A 27,995-nucleotide genomic window follows, 5' to 3' on the forward strand; every position below is an offset into this window, starting at 1 on the left:
TTACAGATTTCAATATCAAATCTCACCAAAAACATTAATTTTTTTATATTATAATTCAAAATAAGGACACATCAAAAAGATTACCAAACAGTTATCTGATTTCTACAACAGCACTTTCTTTACCAGCACTTTTTCTGACAGCACAGCAATTTGCAACAGCACTCCCAAACAGACCCTAACAATATGGCAATATTATAAACTTGATTTCTGCGTCTGCATGTGTAACGGGTTGCATGTAAAATTTAGGGCATCGTAAAATTAATTAGGTGGCATTGGTAAAAATTAAATCACATAATCCTAACAGACACAGACGGTTAAAGAATATACAAGTTGTATATACCTGTACAAAAAAAATATTTATTTATTTATAATCGTAGATATTATAATATTTGAAATTTGTTGATAAAAAAATTGATCAATAATCCCAAAAATTATGTCTTGAAAATCGCTTAATCTTAACAGCCGTTCATGCTCATAATTTAGGTTTAACAATACACGCGGATCTGCGTAGATTGTGTATAGATTATATTTATCGTATTTTTGTTAGATTAGCTTGGGCGATGTAAATATATGCACGTCCACTCTAAATTGTTATGTGTTTCTCTCAAATATTATGATGCTTCCATTGTTATTTGAAAATTTTATCCCGATAAATGGCCAACATTCAATATAGTTCTGGCGAGCCTTACACTTAAAGATATAGAAAATTAACCACATTTTCTATTGTATATAATAATATTTAGTAAACAGTATCCTAAATAGTCATCCGGTCCGACTTAATCCGATCTGGAAACTAACGGATCGTATATGGATCACCTAAAATAAAATCCAATCCCAAAAATATCCGATCCAATACATATGGATTTAATATGATCCGATCCGACTTTTATACATACATATACATATGTGTGTACTCTATTAATATATTATATATATAAATATAAATATATAAATAAAATAGAGAGCATTTGAACTTGGATGGTTGAACTTATTAAACATTTGGTTTGAGAGTTTTGAGGTGCATTAGTACAACCTATTTAAATTTTAAGTTTCCCATATTTTATTTTATTAGAGGATTTGTTATATTTATAAGTTAGTGTTTCTAAATTGTAAAATTTCAGAATTTATTAAGGACTTATAATATTTGAACAAATGTGTTTTGTATTTTAAAACACTACATTTTTATTATATAAATTTTTATTATGGATGATTTCAACAAATTTTTATAGGTGAAGTTTTTGTTTTTTAATATAAACGGAGTGGAGTTTCGATCCGAAAATCCATGATCCTGCGGATTAGGATATGGATCATGTTTTAAAAAATCCGGTTGAAATCTAATCCGAATCCGATAAAATTAAACGAACGAGGATATGGATTATGTTTAATCCGATCCATTGACACCCAGCACATCAAATTCAACTGTTGACAAAATTAATATAGAGTTGCTCACTTTGTGGCCTCCTACCTCGTGTTGCTTGTGTACGTATTTTAATATTTTTATAAAATATAATTTTATAAATTATTTAATTTTATCTTCTAAATGAAAATTAATATATGAATTTTATTTAAAATATAAAATTAAATAAATTATAAATCTAGATTTTATATACATCTTAAAAATCGTCAGGAGACTCAGGACGGTATGTGGCTCCATAAAACTGACGAACTCGTTTTGGTTGCCCAGCACGATTAATATTTGTTTCCCCGAGTGAATATATATATGGTTTGTCTTGTGTGTCAAATTCTTTAAGTTTGATGGATTTTAACTGATTGATGAATTTGCAGAGAGTTCACCATCATAAAAAAATAATAATCAATCAAAATCACATGTGTCCATAAACACACACTAGAAAAATCAATAAGAAAAATGTAACCCCTTAGCCACAAACAATAGGCCCTACTTACATAATATTCTTCAGACGTATACATAATTGAATCTCACGACGTTTACATCTAACTGGAAGATGCTAAGATGCATGCATTTCTATACATATGCTTCTTGAACAGACATAAATAACAGCCTAGTGACGATAACGAATTCATTTCCGTGCGGTAAAAGAGCCAAGATATAAATCTTTGAAAAGTAATATATAATGCCACGGCAAAACTGAGAAATACAACAATCAATCTCATTATCTCACAAGTCACATCCTCAAAGCAGCCTCAAACTATATGCATGCTCCGCTAAATTCTTTGCTTTAACACTTTGGATATTTTGAAAAAATTTGATAATTTAATATACTATCAACATACTATCGAAAGCTATCATATTGTTATTTTAATAGCAGCCTCACACTATATACATGTATGCTGAGTTGCAAACCAAACAAACATCCCAGAGTCCCAGGAGCATTGTCGTAAAGACATCATGGTGAACATGGAAGCTAAAACTCATGTTTCACCACCTCAACAAACACAACCACTTAGCCCTTCCATGAAAAGAACCCTACTCATAATCAACTGCATAGTTCTTTCCATCGGAAACTGCGGCGGTCCCCTCATCATGCGCCTCTATTTCATCCACGGAGGCGAAAGAATCTGGCTCTCAAGCTTTCTCGAAACCGCTGCCTGGCCCTTTATTCTCATCATTCTCCTCGTCGCCTTCTACTACCAGCGCACCACTACTGGAAACTCCACCCCCAAGCTCTTCAACATGAAACCGCGCTTGTTCTTCGCCTCTGCTGTCATCGGAATCCTCACCGGTCTCGATGACTATCTCTTTGCATACGGCATAGCAAAACTGCCCGTCTCCACTGCAGCAATAGTCATTGCGTCGCAGCTCGGTTTCACTGCAGGTAATAAAAAAAAAGAAATACTCCTCCTGTCCTATTTTATATAAACCACTTTCCTTTAGAGATGTCTGAAAAGTAACAAACCTTCCATTTGTAACATCAAATTAGTGCTTAGCATGTGCCCATGGGGATACACTAGAAAAATCGAATTATTATAACCACGTATTCATAAACTACACTTATTCATTGCTTAGCATGTGCCCATGAGCATACACTAGAAAAATCGAATTATTATAACCACGTATTCATAAACTACACTTATTCATTTCTTAAAAACCGCGTGCTAGTGGGTCATAGATTTGGGATAAATTAAATAATTAACACCAAATTGTGGTTATATGTGCTTGTGCAGCTTTTGCATTTCTACTGGTGAAGCAAAAGTTCACATCATTTTCGATCAATGCCATTGTTTTGCTAACTCTCGGAGCTGGAGTCCTCGCATTACATTCAAGCAGCGATAGACCAGAAGGAGAGTCGAAGAAGGAATACATTTTAGGCTTCGTGTTGACGCTTGCCGCCGCGGCCTTGTACGGATTTATACTGCCGTTGGTAGAGTTGACGTATCAGAAGGCAAGGCAGGCGATCGATTACATGTTGGTGATGGAGATTCAGATGGTCATGTGCTTGTTCGCTACTCTTTTTTGCACTGTGGGGATGTTTATCAACAATGACTTTCAGGTATGTTTTTTTTTCCTTTTAATGGAGTGTGCATATAGGTGTGTGCGTGTTCAATTCACAGAATCTTTATGTGCTAGTAAGAGTTAATTATGGGCACAGTTTACGTGCCTGATTTGGCACATTTAAATCGGGACAATAAGAGACCGGCCAACTAGGGATGTCTGAATTTAAGACGCCAGTACTACTACCTACCTATCTAAATGCATAATTAATTATGGAGTAGGCAAATTATATATCATGACATTCTAATAACATTTTATATTATAATTTAGCATATATAAATATCTAAAAATGACCAAGTGGACCCTAAATATAAGATATTTTATGACATGAGGGTAATTAAGAGAGTATGGACTAAAATTATATAGAATATCAATTTACATCAAATTTTTCATACTCCACCGAAAGTATTTTAGAAGCTTACTAACTCTAAACTCTAATGTTTGATTATTTTTAAGAATAATATGTATTATTATTTAAATATATTATAAATAAAATATATTATTAATTTTAATGGAAGTTTGTCAAAAAATGTTTGATAAATGTAATCAACGTCATGGGATTGAATAAAGCTTTAAAGAAAAATATGTCTCCTTGAAGTGGAGAATTTTTGCACACTCTCAATAATTTATATTTATGATATTTTTATTTATTTATAACTAAAAATTCAATGAGTCACAGATGCTGTCATTATTTTTGAAACTTGCATATTGTCACATTTGCTTAAAGTTCAATCACCTATAAAAACCGAAAATCATGCATATGGCCGCATCTAATTAAAACTTGAGATATAAAATTGTCCAAACTGACCATAACACTTTTGGCAGGAGTACCCACCTCCTCTATTTGTTGTATTCTTAAAACTAGCACTTAGGCTTAGGGTCTGTTTGGGATTGCTGTTGAAAATTGTTGTTGCTGTGAGTAAAAGTGCTGTTTTAAAAAGTGCTGTTTATAAAAACTGAGACTGTTTGGTAAATTTGATTTCAAATGTGTTGTTTGAATAAAAGCTGAAAACAAACTGTTTGGTAAAGTTTTTGTTAAACTACTGTTCAGAGTTATAATTATAATAAAATACTCACTCCGTCCCATTTTAGTTGTCACATTTTTATTTTTGTTGGTCAAAATGATTTTGACCGAAGATTATAAGTTACTCACTCATTATTTTAAAAAACTGAAAATTACATCTTAAAGTAAATTAAAAGTTATTTCTGGTGATATATTTTTTTTATTTTGTCAATTGATAAAATATTAAAAAAATTCAGTCAAACTTTAATCAATTTGACCGGCACAAAATCAAATGTGACAACTAAAATGGGACGGAGTGAGTAATATTTTATTCATTATTTCATAGACAAATATTGAACGACAAATATAATTGTGTAAAACAACTGAAACACTATAGGATAGGAGTCTGTAGGAGTAGCATGCATGCTTGATCTTATCTTTAATGAAATTAGGTAAATTGTTGTTTATTATAATACGTTATAAAAATGTTTTGTAAGTTTTATTATTATGTAAACACCTACAATTATTTAATATTGTTTTCTATAAAATTTAACTAAAAATTTTCTATAGGTGTCACATTTTTTAAAAAAAATATGTTATTGATATGCATATAATTTATAATAATATATATATTTCATAATTTCAATTATACGTCATTGAAGTCAATCTCTTCATTAAACTAAAAAATATAAAGTAAGTAATGATTTAAAATATAAAATTATATAAGAATAACTATTAAATTATTATAACTTGTAATTATTGTATGTCATTTTTTTTCAATAAAGACTACTTTTATTTGATTTAGAACATCGAATTTTTATATTTATTTAAAAATTATATATAAATACATATCATTTACCAAAATACACTACTTAAATTTATTATATATAAAAAGATATAATTTTCTTCTTCATTTGATGTATTTACTCAACAAATTTCATTTTCCCCTCTATATTATAATTAATTTTTTTGTGGACAACAAATTTAATGAAACCAAAAATATAACCTTCAAATTTATTTAAACAACCACCAGTATTTTAATAATTTATTTTAAATTTTTATAAAAAATCATCTAGCACCAAGCTTAACGGAGAATAATCGAGATTACAATAAAAAAATATTTTATACACGTGTACTGCTTTTTTTTGTTGTTTTGTTTTAAAAATAAAAACAACCGCATGTGCTAGGGTTTGATACCAGAACTTGTAAGAGCGGGGCGCAACAGTGGCTTTTGTGAAAAGCAGGGGTACACCTGCTTTCTGTAAAAGCTGCTGTTAGACAATAAGCGCAGTTAAAAAAATCTGTTTTAGATGTTACCAAACAGTCTCACACCTGCTTATTGATAAAAAGCTGTGGTTGTGGTTGAAAACCACAACCCCAAACAGGCACTTAGACATTTCTTCTCGTCGCTACTTATATCAACCTTAATAAAAAATTTGACCACTATTTTACGTAAATGGAAAAAGACAGTGATGATCATACACCACAGTCTTAGGAATTCAAGTTGTGCAGGTATTTAATTCCCTCGATGTCGACAGATGGAACCCGAAAAAGCATAAAATAAAATATCTCTCTATTATTAGTTGTGGTTTGAAAAAACGAGAGTTCTACTCCCTCCGTCCCATTTTAACTGCTTTTGACTTTTTTACACGTATTTTGAGATGTTAAAAAAATCACAGCTAAACATAATGATTCTTTATAAAATTTATATCAAATAAAAATTTAGAATCTAAACTTTTATTTGAGATAATAATTGAAAATTTTATTGAGTGTAGGTATTATTTTTTTACACCTCAATATACGTGTTAAAAAATCAAACATCAGTTAAAATGGGACAGAGGGAGTAAGTCAAATCCTTTTAACCGTCTCATTTATCTTCATCTATCCTTCCAATAATGTCATCATCCAGCCAATTGCACCTACCACCTCTGAATGCGATGCAATCATATAATTTAGGCAGAATAAACTAATTATGCTTATGTTAACCTAGTTAAATACACTTCAGGTAATAATTTTGAAATATTAGCCTGGACGGAAACAAGGAATACTTTTCTTTTAAGAGTAACAAAATGTTTACCTTTATTTAACAAAATAATTTTGATTCTTAAATTTTAAATTAATCTATTATAAACTATAATAACTGATACATAAAACTAATATCATTTTCCTTATCAATGGATAAATAAGAAATTTAAAAACGACTTAAAATTAGTTTAAAAAACAAAGAAAAAAATAAAATTACCATCATTAATACGTAATAATAATAATAATAAAACATCTAAAATAATCAAAAAATATTTTTTTTTACTGCCAATTCTTAATATAAAATATTATAATAAAAGTTAAATCTTTAAAAGAATATATTCAACTAAACGTCAATACAGTTAATATATCATAGAATTTCGTGGACATGCATGATGCATGTACTGATCTGTGAAAATCATGAACATTTGTATCTCAGCATATACAGAAGTAACAAACACTTGGTCATCATGGAGGCGGTAACATACAATAATTTAGGGCTCATTAAAGGTATATGTCATGGAAGTTCAGCTGTTCGAGAAAAATTGCTCCCCAAACATTAAATTTAACGGTTTTTGTCCATGGGCACATGCTAACCGCAGAATTTTATAAATTAAATTTGACTATTTTTATTAGCTCTCATATTTTAATAATGACGGGCTCTCCTTACATATACAACCACCACACCAATCAAAATCTCTCAAACCTATAAAATTTTGAGCTTAATGTGCGTTCATGAGCACATATTAGACAAATCCTAAATTTAATTACTAGCTGAGCAGGAGATCACATGGGACCCACGTAGATTATAAGCTGCATAGTGCTATTACTGACAACTTATAAGCCCAAGTTCACACTTGCAATACTCCTCTTTACTTTAAATAATAAGTGACTTCATTTAAGGTAAGCCAAATGGACCCTATTGTTTTTTTTTTTTTCAGGACCCATTGTCTTTTTTTGAACGGTTTTGTATGCTAAATAAACAGGAGTATGATCGAAGCGTGTGGGTGAGTTTGCATGCTTTCATATATAGCAACAATATTTTTGGTTGCAAAGCTGAAATAGATGATAAACTTTTTTTTTTTTTTTCATGGGAAGATAAAGGGCTAATTATTAAAGGAGAAAAAAAATGAAAAAAATGAGTTCACTGTCTAATACACGAGTGGTCTATTATGGGGTAGATGGATCATGGATGGAAGAACATATACGAAGAGTGGGAGAGTTGAAAACACACAAAAGTAGATAGCCACCCATGATGACCATGGACCAATGTCCCGGTTGATGATTTCCTAAGATTAACACCACTCATTCGACTCCAATCAATTCACAGAGTTGTGGTGTTTTTAAATTCGAATACTAGTTGATCACAGATTGAGATCACTCATACAATTCCACTGGAACACCACAACAAATATTGTCAATCTTGTTTGACTTGTGATAAGCAGGATATAATTACGAAGTTAGTGACTGTTGAAAGATATTAGAATATAATATGATCCTGATAATACTCTATATTTGCAGGCAATAGCAAGAGAAGCGAGAAATTTTGAACTAGGAGAAACAAAGTACTATGTAGTGTTGGTTTGCAGTGGATTGATATGGCAGTGTTTCTTTCTGGGAGCCATCGGAGTTATTTTTTGCTCCTCGTCTTTGTTATCCGGCATTATCATAACCGTGTTGCTTCCCGTCACAGAAGTTTTGGCCGTTATTTTTTACCAAGAGAAATTTCAAGCGGAGAAAGGAGTGGCTCTTGTTCTTTCTCTCTGGGGTTTTGTTTCTTACTTTTACGGCGAAATTAAACAGAGCAGAAAATTGGAAAAGAATCGGCGAGCAGCTGAAATGGAGCTGCCCCTCAATCAGATTGTAGCTTCATAAACATGTATTAGATAAAATGTCGAGTAGTAGTATATTACTGTGTCTTGTAATATTGTGGTTTCAACTCAAGTCCTTTGTTGAGATGGAACTCTGTTATATGCGAGACAAGATGGTGCAAGTGCAATTTGTATGGTTTGCACAGAACATGAAAACAATTTCCTACTGTTTCTCGCTATATTGTTGCAGTTTTTTAAGGTTGGACCAAAAACTAATTTATATGTGGATTATTAGTTTTTTGAATTTCATTTCTAAAAAGATATCGAAATCTATAAAATTAAGCTGTGAATATTGAGATAATTTTCTTTTATCGGAATGTGATAAGTTTTAATAAGATAAAACTCTTGTTTATTTTTGTTTGATTTATTGAAAAAATTTCAATTAATTAAAAAAAAATATTTTGTCAACTATATTAAAAAAAATCTAATTTCTTAGAAAAATCTTTAGTAAATATACGAGTAAGTCAATTAACCTGATTAATTGTGATTTCCATGCCCGATACAAAAAGACTAAAGAAAAAGAAAAAAAACAGAAGCCTGAAATCACAATGTAGCTTATCGTATATGATTGGGCTCAGCCCACCTGTATGTTCATACTCTACTTAACCAAATTGAATCCCATGAAACTCATTTACATACACGGGCCCAACCCAGGACTCGATTGAAGAGTTAGTTGAGTTACCGGACACAAACTACAGTCGACACTGCCTGTATATTCTGGGTCTGCTGTCTTATTTCATTTCTTTTACTTTTGCGTAATTCTCGAGCTTTGTCAACCATGGCCGACGCTCAACAAACTCCCACGCTTTCTCAGGTATTTTCTTTTCATTTCTTTTTCAATTCTTATACTAAATTTGATTAATATTTCGCTGCTTTATATTTATGTCACCAGTTTGTTACATTTCAGATTTACTTTCTAGTGGATTAAATTTATTTTTAGTATTAAATAGAGACTAAATAATATTACTTTTAACAGTTATAAGTAATTTGATTATTTTTTTGAAATTTTTGTATGTTTAGATTAATGTATATTTTACAATTTAAGTTTTAGGGTTAGCGAATCCCTCTTGTGTGTTCAATGTCGAATACAGCTCAATTGATCATAAATAAGTGATGTGAAACTCGTAGATTAATGGTTTAGGAAATTCAGCAACCTTGTGAATTTTATGTGTTTAGGCCTGTATGTGTATCTAGATTTTGGGAATATTGGTCAATGTAGGTGGTGTAAATTGTTCTTTGTGATTAAGGATGGTTTTCGAAAGCTGTTACAATGGTCTACTTCTCGAATTAAGCAGTAATAAATTACGCAATGCTAGAGCCGAGAATTGCTCTGTCTTAAAGCAAAAAGCAAAGTATTGAAAACTTGCTTGTGTCTGCTGTGCTTATCCTCTCTTACTTGAAGGTTGAAACCGATGATTATAATTTAATAAGGAAGCTAGTAGTGTGAATATACATACTTAATTTAGTTTTTACTTTTGAGAGACCTATTGGTCTTGATGGTAATAAAGTCTTGTTGGAGATGGTGGACCGACTTAATAATCTAATTTACAGCGGCACTGAAAAGTCAATCTGGTGATAGAACAAGGAAACGATTGATATTGAAATCACAGGTATTTAAGTAGTTACAACAACTCAGTGTAAAAATTTTAGGCACAATTTGACAAATATTTAGTGCCAACCAAGTAATAGACTAGTTTAAGTTTGCAATAACTAGTTAATGTATGTAAGTGATTGCTTATAAAGTTTATGTGTAGTGGTGGGGGTATAGATTATGTGACACAGCTGGAGACGTTATAAAAAGATGATATTTGATCATTCAATTCGTACTACTATGCTCTGCAAAATATAAGTTGTATTGCGATAAAATTTTGAGCTGGATTTGACACTTACTAGTATGATGCAACAACTGTTAAAATTCATATCAGGCTACTAACTGAGCTGTGTTCACCATAGTGCTCAGAATGAATTTTTTGTACTGCAGTTGCAAAATTCACAAGTTGTAAGGCTATATTTCCGATGATAGCGGCTATTCTAATTTTAGGATTAGTTTTTTAGCACAGTTTATAAGAGCATTGTGTTATGTTATGCCTTGGGTGGCAATTGCTTGAGTTCTGGTAAACAAAGAACCAGAAGTAGGCTGTGGGCTATATAAAAGATCTATAGTTTTAGAAAGAAATTTGATGGTATAATTATCAAGACCAATATATTTCTAAATGAATCATATAATAATACATAGCCTGTAATGTAAAGGTCCGTAGTAGTGTGTTATGTTGAATCAGAATAAGGGCATATACCTATGGACTTGTATCATCCACACCATGGCTAAAATTAAGTGCATGGTTCGTCCTGCCTTACATCTCACAGCCCCACGAGACCCCCCCCCCCCCCCCCCCACAGCTCAACAGTATTTGAAATCAGTCATTTATCTCTGCGTGGTTTGTAAAACGGCATGTGGATATTGAAATAATAAAATGTGTGAACAATGTTGAAAATCATACATTCATTGTTCAAACTTTTGATATCTTTAATTACACTTTTCATTTTATTTTTTAGATTGACCTCAGTTTGTTCACGTTACAAATCTTAAATACCGAGAAGAGGTTCAGGTGCAAGCTCAGAGCAAATATTTGTGGTTATGTTTTTGTTATCTCCTTTCCATCCCTCCAGTTGTCGGACTTCTTTTGTATATTTTTCACAGTCTAGTATTATTCATAAAAATATGCTTACCTTGTTTATGATTTTATTGTCAGTATGTCCTGACAAATAACTAAAGGCAAGTATAATATAGGGGTAGTTTATGTCATGTCTCCTGTGTAAAGCTGCTTAGTGCTCGAAGTTCGTAGACAAGATGTTTCTATTCCACGTTCAAAAATTAACACTTTAGTATATGTGTTCAGCAATATCACCTTGAGAAAGAACAGCTGAATACAGCTTCGAAACCTGTTGAAGAAGTTGTGGTACCAGACTCTGCTACTGAGGCTGTGAAGGAAGCTGTCACTGCAGAAGTAGAGGAATCCTCATCCACCCCTGAAAGCAGTGAAACTCCTGATGCTGCTAGTGGGGAAAGCAGTGAAACTCCTGTTGCTGCTAGTAGTGATAGCAGCGAAAGTCCGGATGCTGCTAGTGGTAAGAGCAGCGAAACTGCAGATGCTTCTTCTGAAGAAAGCAGTGAAGCTGGTGAAAGCATCACTGCTGCTACTGAAGGAAGCAGTGAAATTACTGAAAAAGACAATGTAGGTGAACCAGAAGCTGAAGAAACCCCAGGGATAAAGGTTAGCCGGATTAGATTATGTATTTCTAAGTTTTATCCTTTTATTATTTCACAACATCTTCTTTCACTTTAATATGATCTATGTTTTAATATTGTCAATACTGTGTTTATAATTGTGATTGATACCAGCTTGAGACAGCACCAGCAGATTTCCGTTTTCCTACTACGAACCAAAGCAGGCATTGCTTTACTAGATATGTTGAATATCATCGGTGAGTCAATCTAGCATCTTTACCTTCTTGCTCAGATTACTTGTTCACAGCTTCTTTGTTAACTTCTATTTTTTGAGATGTAATAGCCCTCTATCAGGTTAATACTAATTTGTGGGTCTGACCTTCTCTTCTCAGGTGTATTGCTGCAAAAGGCGAAGATGCTCCAGAGTGTGATAAGTTTGCCAAGTACTATCGTTCGCTTTGCCCAGGCGAATGGGTATGATGTTTCCTTGCAGTTGCATGTTTTTGACTCTTTCTGTAGCCAGTCCTTTTTTAGCTGTTCACCAAATCTAAAAACCTATCCTAAACTTGCCTCTTGGAGAAACTAAACTTATTATAATTTAAGCTTTCCTATGTCCTACTTCCGTTTTTTTTCTATAAATTATTTGATTATTACTTAATGTTATACATCTTACTGTATCTTCTGTAATTTGAAAATGCAGGTAGACAGATGGAATGAGCAACGGGAGAATGGCACCTTTCCAGGTCCTCTATAGGCGATCGCTTCTCCTCTAAAAGATGAGTTTATTTTGCTAGATGCATCATGTCATTGCATGTGCCTCCAGGATCTGCTGTTGACTTGATCACCATGAGTTAATAATTTGCCAATTTTTTGGCATGATGTTAGAACTAGCCCGCGTTTGGATACATGTTGCCGCACAAGGAAAGTTTTTTTTTTTAATAGTAAGAAGATACATCAAACTTCATTTTCATCATTGAGTGAACGCTTGAATACTTGTTACACAGTAAAGGAACAAAGGGGATTTTGGGTTGGTTTGATCTCCCACAAATTACATTTTAATAAAGATCAACTTATCTGCTATATGCCCCTAAGTTTGATTCACAGTACTTGGGCTAGACAGCCTCTTATCATTATATTATTTTTCTTTTAATTTTACTGTATGTGTGAGCCTTTTTAAATGTAAATGATTTAGTTGCGAATTCCAGTGACATTTAAAGGAAACAATAAGGACTGCAGCACAGATATAAATCAATTGCCTCAATCAAATATGAAACCTTGATATTAAAAATCCATGAGAACAAGATGTTGCAACATAAGATTTTGTACATAACAGTTGGGTTGAAGCTAGGAGTACCAAATAGAAATATATATTGCTGCTTAAGAGCAACTCCAAGCCACCATCTCCCTTACCTATAATGAGCTTATGTGGACAAAAATAGGGATTTAAGTAAAAATTGTTCACTCCAACCCTCCTCTCCTTCCCCTATTATTTTTAGGTGAGAGAAAACAAAACCCCTTATTTTGGGGATAGAAAAGTAAACCCATATTTCTTCCACCTCATCTCCCTCTCTCATTTTCTTTCATTTTTCATTTTCCCTCCCTTTTTTATATCCCCCGTGATAGTAGAAATTCTCATAAAATATTATTTTTTTCAAATATAGGGATGATTATAGGGAATACCGTTGGAGTAAACAACTTTTTGTTTACCTATATTTTAAGTAACCATTAATATATTATATTTTAGGGGTTCAAAATAAGTAACACCATTGGGGTTGCTCTAATGCAATATGCAACAGGATGAAGGGAGTATTTAGGGGTCGTTTGGTTCGTGGGTTTCTGGAATGAGGTATGGGGTTTGTCCATTCCAAACCCATACCTGGTGTTTGGTTGAGAAAAACAAAATCTGAAACCCATACCTTAAACCCCCAAGGTATGGGTTTTTGATACCCAAGTGGGGAGGTGGGTATGAGATGGGGATATGAGCTATATTCATTTTTTATTTTTTTTTAATGAAATATTAATGTTTGATACAAAATTAAATCAATGATGCAAAAATATATGACAATAATAATTTTATTAATATTTTTAATTAATATATATTAATAACTTATTTTTTATAAAAATTATATATATTAATTCCAGCACTCAACCAAACACATGATATCAGATATGATACCTCAAACCCATACCAGCTTAACCCGATTCCTCATTCCAACCCGATACCACTGCTCGAACCAAACGACCCCTTAATGGGTTTCAGGAGCGTAAATGAGCATACCAGTGTCCAGTTATAAGAACCAAATAAGTATGTGAAGATCAAGATTTTAATACAGAGACAGATATGTTATTTATATCCATTGCTCATGCAACACGTAATTAAGATCCGTTTGCATCATTGCCTGTTTTCAATGATCTGCTGGAGAATATCTTTTTGACTATGTATCACCCGCCTTTATTCGTCCCGATAATTATCCCTTTCCCTTTCCCTTCTTGGATAGCTAGAGTTCAAGAGTTCAAATTTCAGTTTTCGTGAAAAGAATAGCCGGAGTTCGAGAATTTAAATTTCAGTTTTCGGGAAAAAGAATATATGTAATCTTGAAAGTTAGGTAACAACAAAAGATCAAGTATAAACTGAATTAATGAAATAAAAATTCGAAAGTCTACCTAATCCCATAACTGACTGTCAAGCATTTCATGGACATGAGGCTCCCTGTGTGAATGTTGTGGTGGTTCATAATCATGTGAGATAAGACCAATTATTTCTAATACTCTGGTTGTTGAGACAAACATCTTTAATTTAATCTTGTTTTGAATGAACTTGTTACATGTCACTTATAACTTGCGATGTCAAATTCGTGTCACAATCTGTGTTCTGCTTTTTCAATGACGAGGCTGAATGACAACAATATTTGGATGTTGTTTCTTCTTGTATCATAACATTGTTCCGGAATTTTCGCTCGATTTGATGTAGCCGCAATTTCAATTTTCACCCTGCCATTGCCATACACGAAAATGACGACATGAAAGTACCATGCAATGCAGATGTGATCGAAGCTCTTATATGAGAATCACCTCATCGCATCAAAGTTTATTATAATAGAACATGATTTTAGTACGCCATCCTACCGACATGTCGAGTTTTCAAGAGAACTGATTACTTAACATGATAGTAGAATCGCTGGCGGGAGCAACTCACCCGCAGCCGCTAACATATCGAGTTTTCAAGAGAACTGGTCACTTAACATGATATTAGAGTCAGGCTGGCGGACGGCCTACCAACTACTCGCATACCCTCGCAAAAGGAGCCCAACGCAAAGCAGTTGACCTAATCCAATTCAACATCTCCTTGAGCTTCCCTGAGCCACCTGCAAAAACCAAACTCAAAGTCATCTTAAAATGCTCTTGCTACTTTTTCTTGGCAGCGGCCCCAACAGAATAGGGTTCCCCTTTTTTCATGCAATGATTTGTTCATACAATAGCTCCTTTCAATTCATTGCATCATTATCAATTTTGTGACACGCTTCTTTACCCTTTAGCTTTTCTATCATGGCGAGTTGGTGATTGGTATATGTGGCAATTACAATATAGTCATTTCAGATAATAAGATTAGTGAATAGTGCATATATTTGTGAATTTTCAAAAAGAAAAAGTAGAATACTTGATTCTTGTAGCTGTGAGGAGCTTTATATATTCCTTCCAACTGGTGTGCAAAGAGTGTCTTACTGTATCACATTATAAATCACATCTTAACCATTCATCTCTTTCATTCAGGTAACACTAATGGCAAACTCTGCTGCTAAACTTGTGTGCCTGTTCTTGATACTACTAGCTGCTTCTGTGCCATGTCTCGGCAAGGACTACACTGTAGGGGACTCTTCTGGTTGGGCAATGGGCGTCGATTATACCACTTGGACCGCTGACAAAACCTTCAGTGTTGGAGATAATCTCGGTAAATTCAGACATTCATCTCTTCTTGTATAAATATTAGTCGCAAAATTTTAAATACTGGCATTTTTATTTTATTTTTTTTGTTTGTTATTTGTAGTGTTCAAGTATGGACCTGGTCATACCGTGGATGAAGTGAATTCAGCAGATTACAGCTCCTGCACTGTCGGAAAACCAATCAAAACTGATAGCTCAGGATCGACAACCATCCCTCTCACGGCTGCAGGCCCGCGATACTTCATCTGTGGAGTGATTGGCCACTGCACTAGCGGCATGAAGTTAGCTGTGACTGTTAATGCAACTGGTGCAGGAGCTGGAGAAACTCCGACTCCATCAGGAAGTTCATTGACACCACCTGCCACTCCTTCGGGCCATGCTCCGCCTTTGTCTAGCTCACCAGGAAGCGTCTCTCCGTTCCTGCCTATCTTCTTAAGTAGTTGTCTAGTTTTGGTTTACAAGTTGATTGTTTCTTGAAGTTCTTGATTGTGGCCAGGACAGAGGCAGTGCTTTCTCCCTTTTAATTTATTCGCACTCTATTTGTAATTGTGTTTTTATGAATTTATATGCTTGATTATTCAGTCATTATCATAGATGTGTTGAGCTGAGAGTTATACTCCAGAATGTTTAAATGTGTTTCTGAGTTATCTAGTAAAATGTAATCCGGAAATCAGGCCTGCAGGAACTCAAACTCGCAACTTGCGAGGTTTGGAAGCAAAATTTTCAATCTGTGCCATTGGCAGGATAAATCAAGTTTATGATGTCTCATTTGTGTAATAAACCTGCTCCCCAAATATGTACTTGTGTTGTAACACTCTGGTCACACGTTGAGAGGAGTGGGAACATTGGCCTAGTTTTAAATATAAGCACTGCTGCCACCAGTTTGAGTCGGTAAATCTCAACTGATTCGAAATTTGGGACTTTGATCCCATTTTCAGAGTTTGATCCGATTTTCTAAAAATCATGCTTTAACCCGAGTTGTAACCGACTCTCGAAAGTTTACGCGTCAAGTTATCGGAAATGGACACGTGTCAAGCTACCGGAGATGTAAACGGTGCTATCACTCTATCTTTCTAGACTTGCACAATAAGTCAATTAATGATAATCGCTTCATGCATCACATTCAATTCTTGTATTTATAATATAACACGATAAAAATGTATACAATATAACATGTGTTTAAGTGAAAGACCCACTTCTCTTGTGTAAACTAGGCAAAAATTACAAGTGCTTTTAAGCTTAATCAAAATCATGTCTAACCATACTTTATATGCAGAATACATATTGTCTTTCTCTTACAGGTGGCCGGTCAAGTGTCAACACCAAGAACAATCTCTATTTCTACATGAACCCGTAATAATTGCAACCCAATTGCCACACCTGCATGTGCAATAAGAAGAATCTAAGGATTTGAACTTATTTATAAAAGAGAAGTATTCGGAACTTTAAAATAAGGGTACTTCAAGTAAGAGTTCTAATTGAGCTTTTGCAAAAGAGCCTCAGGTATCTGGAAAATTAATACATAACATGATTTTGTGACATATAGCGACATTCAAAAACAATTAATTGATATCTGGAAATACACTATTAAGAAAAGGTGTTGACACAAAAACAAATTCAAAAAATAGGAGTACCTTGTACACAATTTTGCATATCGTGCCAGATCCCAAAGTAACTCGAAACATTGCTCATAAGGGAGAAGCATTGTATTTTTAACCACTTGTGAGGCTGGATTTGGAGCTTATTTAATTGCAGAAGACGCTGCTGATGCCTCGGCTATTAAACAGACAGGTAACCGCGCCTGTAGGCAAGCTCCAATATCAAAGGGCCTCAACTCAGAACCGTCAAAGAGAAGATTAACACCAGGGTGAATCACGTCCTTGCTATCCATGTCATCTGGTTCGACTTTAGTGTCAACTTTACCACTGCTAATACTGGGTGATTCATCAACAACCCGTGTCGCAGCCTCATAAACAGGAGCCAAAGCATAGGATCTGTAAATCATTAGATAATTCAAAATCAATTTTAGGTTAATATTTATAGAGGACATACCAGTGACAGTTGCACTATTGATAATGGTTTCATTTCGGGGATGACGAATTCTAAATGTACAATTCAAAGCAATTACATTGTTACGGAGAGATGATCAATTCTCTCTCTCCTTCATAGATGATAAGTTTAGGAAATAAAACCAGAAGCTACAGTACCGTGATTACATATTTGATGCCTTTTAGTTTACAATTATGAAACAAAACCAGTAGCTACAGTAGCTAGATTACATATTTGATGCCTTTCAGTTTATATCTATGAAGCAATAAAATCCTGTCGCATATGCCACAAAAGGAAAGCAATGGAAGGAAAAGCAAACAGGCAATGGTATTACAGAAAGTAAAGAACTAGTAAGAAAGACAAGTACTACTTCGAAAAAAGCCTATATATGGTGAGGAAGTAATTTCAATACATACCTCAAAATGTTACCATCAAAGCTCAAAACTTCGGTCATACAACGTTTTCGGTTTGCAAGTTTTAATCTCTGGTGCTCTCCCATGGCTCCAGAAATTGGAGAAGATGGGTCTACAAGCGGATTCCACTTGCCGCTTGCATAGGTCATCAGATTTTTGGAGGATTCCTTCGGTTGCTCCCTATTGTATAGAAGCCTTGCAGTTGGACCAGTGGCATTGTATTTTGAGCAGACATCACGTAACCTTTTCCGCAGTTCTTGCATAGATTCATGATGTACAGTTTTTAAATTTGATTGTAGTAAATTTGAATGAACCACTCGTTTACATATATGGTTGCACAATTTTGGACTAAACAGCGGAACACCAAATTCCACACTCAATAAAACCCATTCATACTTCTGATCGTCAGGTAAAAATTGTCCTGCTTCTTTATCCTTAAAGAGTCTTAATAGGCGAATGTAACCAATGGTCCAGAAGTCTATCTTATCAGCCATATCAGTTAGCATAGAGTTTAGCTTTGAGCTTTCTTTAGCAGATAGGTCCAGTTCTTTTCCTATATCGGCAATTGAACCATCAGAGTTCTTTAAAGGCAATGGAACATCCATCGTAGTAATATTTCCACGATCATCAAGGTCATATTTTGTAAGGGGCTGCACCAGGACAGCTGAATACTTGAGAATAGAATTTAAGCAATGCAAAAGTATACTTCCTTTAACCAAATTCCCTTGAAACTTCCCACCCAGACCTCCAACAGATGATCCATCCCAAGACCAAATAAGAGCCTTCTCACAACCAGCCAATGGTGCAGGAAGCAACCTCAAACATTGACCTTTCATCAAAACAACTGACAGAGGCCCATTACCTATGGCTGAATACAGTGCTACTTTCAACCAAGGTGTCATTGATGAATGGGAAGGTGGGCCAAAATGAACAGGACCTTTCGGTCCAGGCAACACTGAAGACTGAGGTAATGGAACCATGGAAACAACAATGTCATAATCACGAAGAAATAACCGTTCCAGGGTTGCTGATGAAAGAGAAGCTAGGCTTTCACATCGAAGAATATCGACACGGTATTTTTTGATCCTCCTAGGGGCTTCTGTTTTGGTTGCCGAGCCTTCGGTGGAGACTGAACTCTTATTGTCATGGATACTATGATCTGATTCGGTAGTCTCTGACTTGGGAGTCCCCGACTCGGGGGTCTCAAACTTGGAAGACCCTGACATGCGCGTCTCACTTGATAGATCACTTTCCTCGGACACTGTCACCGACAGGTTATAATTATCTGTACTCAAAGTTTGACATTCAGCAATATTAGAATCCTTCATTAAATAAAAAAAATACATGCAATTGTCAATATTTACCTAGATTAATACGTACAAGAATAAATCGATATACTAGTTAGAGAGAGGTCCAGTAACTATAGTACCTTCAGCATTGCTTGAACGTACCATGAGACTGTCGTCTCGGTCGTCACTAACAATTCCACCAGAAGACAAACACTCAAGTATACACCTTAGGCTAAATGCATGATTTGCAAATTCTTGCAATTCACCCTCAAATTTTGCTCCCTCTAATTCACTCAGATCTCTGCATAGATCTCTTATGCTAGCATATCCCAGTTTACCTGCTTCATATAATGTTACCGCGTGCGACTTTAGCCCTGCAAAATGCATGAAGAAACAAAATAATGTATCTTAGAAAGAGACTCACAACATACAGAATGAAAAATGTATCATGCTTATATAAACTTAAAGAAAAAGCTACACCTTTTTGACAAGTCAGGGAAAAGTAATTATAACCCCCTCCCCAAAACCCAAAAAGGGGAAAGGAAAAGAACATGAGTACAAGATTGAACCTTCAAATACAATGGGGTTGAAAAGTGAAAAAAATTGAGAACCAGGTCTATACTAACAATATATACTTTTTCCATCCATTTTCACAAATTCAGGCTATTTCTGTGTTCAAGGTACCAAGCTTGAGATTTAGGGTTGAGGATTTGGGAACTCCCTACATTAGAATCTCAAAGAAGATGAGTTCTCCTAAGTGAACCCTCGAAATCCCAAATCAAATTTCACTCAGACCTTATTAACATTTTCATGTTACATCCTCTCCAAAAATCTAATATATTTAAATCCAAACACATTGTTTCAAAACATGCAGTTTTTATTTGATAAGTTTCCTACGTGTTGCAATTTAAAACCTGCCAATACTTCTGTCCAAAGACAGAGTAAACATTAAATTGCAAATGGGTATATTGGAACTGTATCTCCTACATCTAACCCCTGGAAATTCTCCATTACTAAGTAGAACACAGATTATCAGAAGAAAAGAAAAGTCCAGTCAAGAACACAAACAAAAAAAACCACAAAAACCAACACCCACACGTGGAACATGAAAATCGAACAAGAAAATTTTCAATTTACTATATTTTATTATTCATCAACAATTATTTGCTTGATTGAAAATTAATTATTAAAAATGATATAATATACAAACAATAATATAATACAATATAATATCATAACATACCTTTTCAAAGCTTAATATTATACATAGTAATAAGGAAATTAATTTCATATAAAAGAAAGACGGAAACTCCTAGAACACCATGCAGGAGTCACTAAAATATAACAACCCCATATATGCCTTAAACACGGTAAAAAGGACCTTGCAGAACGATAAATAAACATTTTTTTCAATATGTATAAGGCTGTGAAAGACCATGCAAAAGTAAGTAAAATATACCAACCTGGTGAGACAGAGCCCATCATAAGATATGATGTTATATTAGCATCAACAACAAAGGCCACATGTGCGTCATGGTTTTCCGTTCTTGCATAATCCCCTTGTCGAAAAGCACTACTATCAGTTGCTGCAGATCCCATGTTATTTTCATCATCACCAAGTGTGACTGATGAAATGCCAGGTACCACTGATTCTTGAAGAACAGATGCAGGATCAATTATTTTTTCAGCCCATCCTAAGCGACAAACGAAGGAGGCAGCGGCCTGTAGTTGAGAAAGGTCAGCTTGTAAAGTAGAAGCCAATTCAGCAACCGTGGAGTTCTCACTTGAAACCACAAATACAGCATATAACAACCTGTAAACCTTTAAGTCATTAGCTGTACAACTCCCTTCATAGAAACAAAGTTCATATGTAAAGTAAATAATAAAACAATTATCTTACTCCTCAATGGGGTCTTCATAAGCTTGCTCCCTGTTTGAAATAAATCCTTCAAGCCTGGAAACTGAAACACTGTAAACATCAACATTCTAGACTCAAATGTGGATGAAACTGAAACAATAACAGCACATACTGTAGAATACCAAATCGAAAGTTCAATTTCTGTCTAATACATAACATATAATATACGCATCCTGTTTATTTAGACAATCGGATTAGGGGTCATCCTATGACAACAAATTTCTGCAAATTGAATGGAAATGAGACAACAAAATGGAACAGATATTGATAAATATATCTTTGTGTATAATGTTGACTACTTAGAAATTGGACGTAAGTCGCCATAAAATATTCTTATAAACTTGCAAATATGCACTTCTTTTCTTTGGAGTAAAATTTATGGAAGGGTTTAAAAATTGACGGAAACAACTCATGCTCCAAAATATATAATCTTTACTCTTTAAAAACATATGTTACACTAATAAACTATCACAAAAGGTACATAGATATCATGTAACTTTCTTTAGCTTAGAATAGCTTTCCTAGGTAACACAAGCAAGTATGAGTAGGCTATTATATTCTACCTATGCTAGAGAATTGTCTGGTAGGATTAAGATATCTTCCAAGATGGCCCGCATTTATATTGCACATTTAATAATTAATCAAACATAGCACCTTTAATAATGAAACAAACATATTAGTTATCAATGTCTGGCATGTTGCATTTTAAGATAAAGTCGTCAGTCGACTTTCCCCATAGGCTGACTCAAGTTCTGATCAATTAGGTTCTGACCAGGCCAAGTGAAAAAAGGTAAAGATGACTAAATCATCAACAAAAATTAATTTTTGAACGACCTCAGACAACAGGTCATAAAGGCAGTAAGCTAGTGACTTGACTCAGACTTGGCGTCATTATAACCATGATAGCAAAGAATAAACTGAAGTGCTAAACAGCAAAATGCTGAAACAATGCGGAACACTAGAATTTTAAAGATCTAGAATTTTAGAAATCTAAATATGCATTACAGTTTAATGCAAAGAGATTATTACCTTTAAAACGATCATCAGCATACACAGGAACATCAATGTAAATTAGTCCCCGTCGGTAAAGACCCCTTATAACTTCAGGATCAAAGAGGACAAATGCATTTGCTTCCTCCTTGCAAATTTTATCAATGGTTGCCATTTCTTCTTCGGAAAGTTTCTGGTATAGAATATAACAAAGACTATATTAATCATGTAGAATGGACTGGAATTGCTAGGAGACTCAAGCACGTGCAAAATGATTTGCAGTTCATATGCAAAACTGACTAAAAATGCAAGAAATCTCACCTTGAATTCTTCAAGTGTAAAATTAACCAGACCAACACCCCACCAAGGGTCAATCTTAAAATCGACAGGTTGTGACGGCAAAAGTTCTTTAGCAATAGACTTGCTCAGCTTCCACATTATTTTCTGGAGGAATATCAAAGATTTTAGGATATACACACTAGTATGTGAATGTCCTTCAGAAATAGTAATGAGACTAATTTTATCTGATTGCTGTGGTAGGACACACCATTAGAAATTGACTGGATTCATTAACGAGGTTAGGGGGTCGTTCATTTCAACAAGCATTTCAAGATAACTTTGAATTATGAATGATGTATTGATTTAAAAAATACATAATCTTTAACCAGTTGTACTTTGGTGAGTTATAGTGGTCATGATCATGTCTTAGGTAGACAGTTAATTTGTAAGCAAGTATTTGGGCCAATGAATATAGATAATAGTAGTCACTAACACGCCTTTGCATTTTATTAATCTGCCATCACTCACACCAAAACGCTCTCAAGAGTTTGCATTTATATAAGGTCTAGAACTGTGACACAATACTTTGAGAGACTTTCAATTTTTGTATCAGGCTCCGCACTTATCAAAAATCATTCAAATTAGAGTATTAAACAACTAAATAGTGCTCCAAAGTTGGTAAAGCAAAATCAGGAAATTGAATCCTACAAAAATGTATCTTCACCCAAAGTCAGATTAATAATAATATTTCTAAATTATATTTCACGCAATGTATTTTCCAAGATGAGAAGTGGAAATTTCTTGAAACAATCATGTGGTCAGTACAGAACACTACAACTAGTACCTTGTAGAAGTGTTATTTATGTCTTCAATTGATGCAGAATGGTATGAAATAGTTTATGCAGTACCTTTGATTTGCACTTATTCATGATGTCAATGAATTCATTTCTACCTATTCCTGTAAGCCGCAGAGCATCTGCTGCACTGAAATTTGGAATGCTGTCGTAAGGTTGTTCTGCAAATATTAATACTACAAGTTAATGACTGGCAATATTATTCTCCAAATTAATGACTGGCAATATCACAACTTGAAGCATGTATTGATGATTTTAATACATTTACAAGTTAAACACGCAGCTGCCAACAAAAAACAGAAAAGTATAAATAGAAAGGCGGTGAAGATACAAAGGCGGCATGATTATATTATGGTGAGTCCTTCAGCAATAGGGCACTAACTCACATTATACCTGAAAGAAACTGCATAGTACATTATTACGAGTGTTATAAACCTTCCTATTTATTACATTAGCAGACATTTTAACATATAATTAAGTATATGCAAAGTGGATCTTCGGTACTGCAAACATGTAATTTATCAGAAGCTATAATTAAGCATTACAAGGTATACAATATATTTTTACAAGATTACACCCCAAGTGAAAGACTCACCCTCCGCTATAACACCTCACCTATGGTGTGATAGCAACCACAACAGCATTAAAGTATATGCAAGATATAGACAACTAAGCAAGATATAGACAACTAAAAACAAGTCAACAAGTATCAGTCGGAAAGTATCCAGGTGTTAAATAGGTTTTAATTCCAGAAGCTTAGTATCTCAATTTCTTCAGAATGTCTACATTTAGGATATAATGATATATATAATGATATCTTAATTATAACTTTACAAACAATCAGATTCATTGTTATCCACTAAAAGAGGCACATTCCATCATTGCATGGTTCTTCCCCTCATCTTTTCTCTTCCCTGATGATGCAGCAGAGCATCAGATAACATGTACTTCCCTGTAAGTATATAACACGGATGCATGCGAATCTAATTTCTAGGTTCATTTACCACCATGTAATGTGAAAATAATTGATTTAAAAACCATTAACCAACATACTGAAGCAGTACATCCTTGTTCATGTCAAGAATGTAGGATAGATATCCTCTAGCACACTATCCAATTAAAACATCACAAATAGTAAGATCAACCAACCGATAGAGAGAGAGTGATGTGGTGGACATCAATTGTTCTTGTTTACAAATTCAACTTACACAAAAAGTGTAAGATGAGGGGACGGAAGAAGGATATGCATATTGCAAACATATTTACAAAATAGCCCACTATTCATCCCATTTCTTTCCATCCAAGCCAACATAGAACTAGCTTGCTTACAACAGAATTTGATTTTCAGCTAATTACATGAAGTTGTATATTATGAGCAGTGTTCTAAAAAGGACATCAAGCGGCCGCCTTGGCGAAATCAGGGTCTTAGCGCTTCGATTTTGTACTAAGCAGGTGACTAAGCGTTTTTGAAAATTAAGCGTACATTAGAGGATTAAGCGGTCATTAAGCACTGTCAAAATGATGTTGACTTGCTAATTTTCTAATTTTAAAATATTAATTTTTTTTTCTAATAGAACAATAATTATACTCCTATTAAAAGATTAAAAATTATCAATTTTATTAAGAATACTATAAATTTAAATTCTTACCACATCATATATATATATATATATATATATATATATATATATATATATATATATAGCGTCATACTCCAATACAAACCAAATTAGCCTACAAACTAAAAACCCAATTTTTAATCATTATTTTTAACAACAGAAATCACTATTTTGTATATCACAAATCACTAGTTTATACTCCCTCCATCCCTCTCAATTCTTAACACCGGGGGACGGGCGCGTGACATGCACTTTAATGCTCCTATAAAGTATAGTTTTATAACTTTTTTTAAAAATGTTTTTTTTCCGAATAAAAATTCAGTGTTTAAATTTTATTTAGAAAAAAGTTATAGAGCTACGTTTTATAGGTACATTAAAGTGCGTGTCGAGCAGTGGAAAAAAAATGTTAAGAAATGAGTGGGACGGAGGGAGTATATAACACATCTCCCAAATATAAATATATACATACATATATATATGCAATGTATATGACCATCATCTTCACCCGAACTGTAATAATGGACCTCTTACCACCATTACCAGAAGTTTCTATGACTTGCCACCGTTGCCTAAGATCACAATAGTCACATACACTTTCCATCATAACTTACCAAAACTAGCGACTACTTACCACCATCATACAACTTCTCTTGCGGCTTCCTACCACCAAGAACCTTCCTACTACTGAAATTGATCATCTATAATCGATTATTAATAGTTTAGGTTAGTAGATTTTCTCAATTTTGATGATACAAATCGTTGTTTATATACTGTATAAAAACAATGATTAGTGCAGTATAAATTAGTGATACTCGTAGTTATAAATAGTGGTAGGGAAAATGGTTTTTAGTTCGTATTTAAGAGTTGGTTTGTATTTGATCACTTGCCTATATTGTAACTAAATATTAAAATCAATATTATTAATCCGCTTACTGACCCACTTAAAATTTCTCTTAAGCGTCCGTTTAATGGCTTACGCGCTAAAAGGCCCTCCCACCGCTTAAAACTGATTTGCGCTTTTTACAACGCTGATTATGAGCAATAATGCACGTTAACAAAAATTGTTTTCAAAAATAGTGGCACAACTCAAGTACCATTTCTCATTACTTCAAATAGCATGTCACAATAATATCTGAATGAAGACAATCGCATAACGCGGCAAACATACTCCGCAAGGTGATATGGGAACAGCTGCAAGCAAAATTTAAGAAAGAAATCAATATTCATGTTCCCCATAATTCAATAGGATTACTAGTGAAATGCACATATTCTAATACATAAAAAGTTAAGAAATTAAAACCAAGATATCTCTAAAAGTGAACAATATTCTTTAAGCATTGTGCATTAGCTGTATAGTGTATACTGATTGTTTGTATTAGAGAGCTTAGATCAATGTGAAACACAAGTGATTATGAAAGAAGACGTTTTATATCAATCAATCAATCATAATTACAATTTACTCTATTAAACATGAATAATTCGTTGTCACATAACTAGGTGCCCCTTCTTAATATATTGGCACAATATTTCTTAAATTATTTTAGTTGATTCTTTACCCTTTTTCTGTTATTCGAGTCATATTATGGCTTATGCGCTCGACAAGTCCAGTTAATCCTTATTCCATAATCAGTGATAATCAGTCTTAGTATACATTGCTATCAATACATTTTCCTCAATGTTCGCGTCCAAGGGGGTAGTGGTTGAGTGATGTGATCTTATCTATAGGTGCATACAAAAACACTGACATTAATAAATTACAAAACGTAGAACAGGAAACTGGTTTTTTCCTCAATTGTACAATGAAATTCCATTAATCAAAAGTTGGCTTATTTTCAGCACGGACCAAGTGCAAAAAACTGAATAAACACAAGTAACTTTCCAGAATCATAAAATCAAAAGAATCGTAGTACTCACTGCTAAATTTTTTCGCAAATAACGCATCATCTCTTCATAGTATTCAGCCTCCTTAGAAACCTTACGGGCAAAAGAAGTATTCCATGATAGCCTTTTCTTTATGCAGTGTTCAATTACCCTACATAATGAGAGGTTGATGCATAATGATTACCCAAAAAAAAAAAAAAATTTATGAACAACTCATGTTTGCAGAAGCAGAAAAAAATTATAAATTAGTTCAGTCTGTATAATCACAGCTACACAAAGACTTTCCGAATGTTATGGTTTACAAATTACTAAATCACATTGTAACAAGAAAATCCTAATTATATATCACAGATCAGCAATGTTCAACACAAACATTAACTCTATCTTTCCGCATCAATTCCGCTAAAAAACAAGTCAGCAACATTACGATAATAAACTACTGCAACCCGTACACCAGAAAATTAGGACTAGGAAATAAATCACATTTAATGACCGAAACTCGCAATGCCTGCAATATCTCCTCACAATATAATTTCAGCACGACACAATTCCAAGTAGGGAATAAAAATCGAAGAAACGATAATTATCTCACTTTCGATGCCAGTCGTCTCGGGAATTGAAAGTGGACTGAAGGCGTTTGGGAAGATTCTCCCAGGAACATTCTTCCTTGATTGCTTTCAGAATCAACTGCTCCTCAATAGTAGCAGGAACATGCAACATATTCCTCTATCACAATTTCAACACACACTCCTGAGAATCACAGTATGCAATAAATACAAACACAACGAAAATGCTGTGAAATGCGAATCAAAATGAAATTGATCGAATATAAACGCGCATATACGTACAGGAGAGACGTTACCTGAGATGAAGCTGGGGTTTGGATCGGAGATCTGGAGAATTGAATTGAAAGTGGTAGGTTTCAGAAATTAAATTATTACAGTGTGTGGGACCGAGACCGCCTGTGATTCATTGTCTCTGTGAGATTATTGTTCGGAATTTTATTCAATAATGTTCTTCGGTTTTGGGCTAAATTTCACTCCTTTTTCGTTGGACAAGTATTTCTTACAACGGGTGCTTACAGCTCAGAAATGTGAATTTTTGTTGGTGTGGGAGTATTTAAATAAACTTAAATATTTAATTTTGTTGTTAGAATATTTATATTTA

At 34.0% G+C, this 27,995-nt stretch overlaps 4 protein-coding genes across 4 annotated transcripts; 3 read left to right on the forward strand and 1 right to left on the reverse strand.

Annotated features, from left to right (window-relative positions):
* Nucleotides 1-2,269: 2,269 nt before the first annotated feature.
* On the forward strand, nt 2,270-8,534 carry LOC108211644 (purine permease 1). The gene is made up of 3 exons (XM_017383298.2): nt 2,270-2,795; nt 3,145-3,470; nt 8,019-8,534. The coding sequence occupies exons 1-3, from the start codon at nt 2,369-2,371 to the stop codon at nt 8,370-8,372; spliced, it is 1,107 nt and encodes a 368-aa protein (XP_017238787.1). The 5' UTR covers nt 2,270-2,368; the 3' UTR covers nt 8,373-8,534.
* A 490-nt stretch (nt 8,535-9,024) lies between these two features.
* Nucleotides 9,025-12,674, forward strand: LOC108215205 (cytochrome c oxidase subunit 6b-1). The gene is made up of 5 exons (XM_017387593.2): nt 9,025-9,182; nt 11,266-11,640; nt 11,769-11,851; nt 11,987-12,068; nt 12,295-12,674. The coding sequence occupies exons 1-5, from the start codon at nt 9,147-9,149 to the stop codon at nt 12,346-12,348; spliced, it is 630 nt and encodes a 209-aa protein (XP_017243082.1). The 5' UTR covers nt 9,025-9,146; the 3' UTR covers nt 12,349-12,674.
* A 2,576-nt stretch (nt 12,675-15,250) lies between these two features.
* Nucleotides 15,251-16,117, forward strand: LOC108215207 (blue copper protein). Its single transcript, XM_017387594.2, has 2 exons — nt 15,251-15,543; nt 15,640-16,117. Exons 1-2 carry the CDS (start codon nt 15,375-15,377, stop codon nt 16,011-16,013), a joined length of 543 nt encoding a protein of 180 aa, XP_017243083.1. The 5' UTR covers nt 15,251-15,374; the 3' UTR covers nt 16,014-16,117.
* Nucleotides 16,118-16,653: 536 nt separating this feature from the next.
* Nucleotides 16,654-27,904, reverse strand: LOC108214420 (uncharacterized). The gene is made up of 13 exons (XM_017386407.2): nt 27,691-27,904; nt 27,421-27,578; nt 26,862-26,979; nt 26,042-26,138; nt 23,383-23,489; nt 22,517-22,639; nt 22,235-22,388; nt 21,188-21,248; nt 20,751-21,100; nt 19,428-19,661; nt 18,002-19,283; nt 17,171-17,530; nt 16,654-16,916 (listed from the first exon to the last, which is right to left on the reverse strand). The coding sequence occupies exons 2-12, from the start codon at nt 27,546-27,548 to the stop codon at nt 17,278-17,280; spliced, it is 2,907 nt and encodes a 968-aa protein (XP_017241896.1). The 5' UTR covers nt 27,549-27,578; nt 27,691-27,904; the 3' UTR covers nt 16,654-16,916; nt 17,171-17,277.
* Between the last annotated feature and the right edge of the window lie 91 nt (nt 27,905-27,995).

This window comes from Daucus carota, chromosome 3 (assembly GCF_001625215.2).
Source record: "Daucus carota subsp. sativus chromosome 3, DH1 v3.0, whole genome shotgun sequence".
Lineage (NCBI taxonomy): Eukaryota > Viridiplantae > Streptophyta > Magnoliopsida > Apiales > Apiaceae > Daucus > Daucus carota.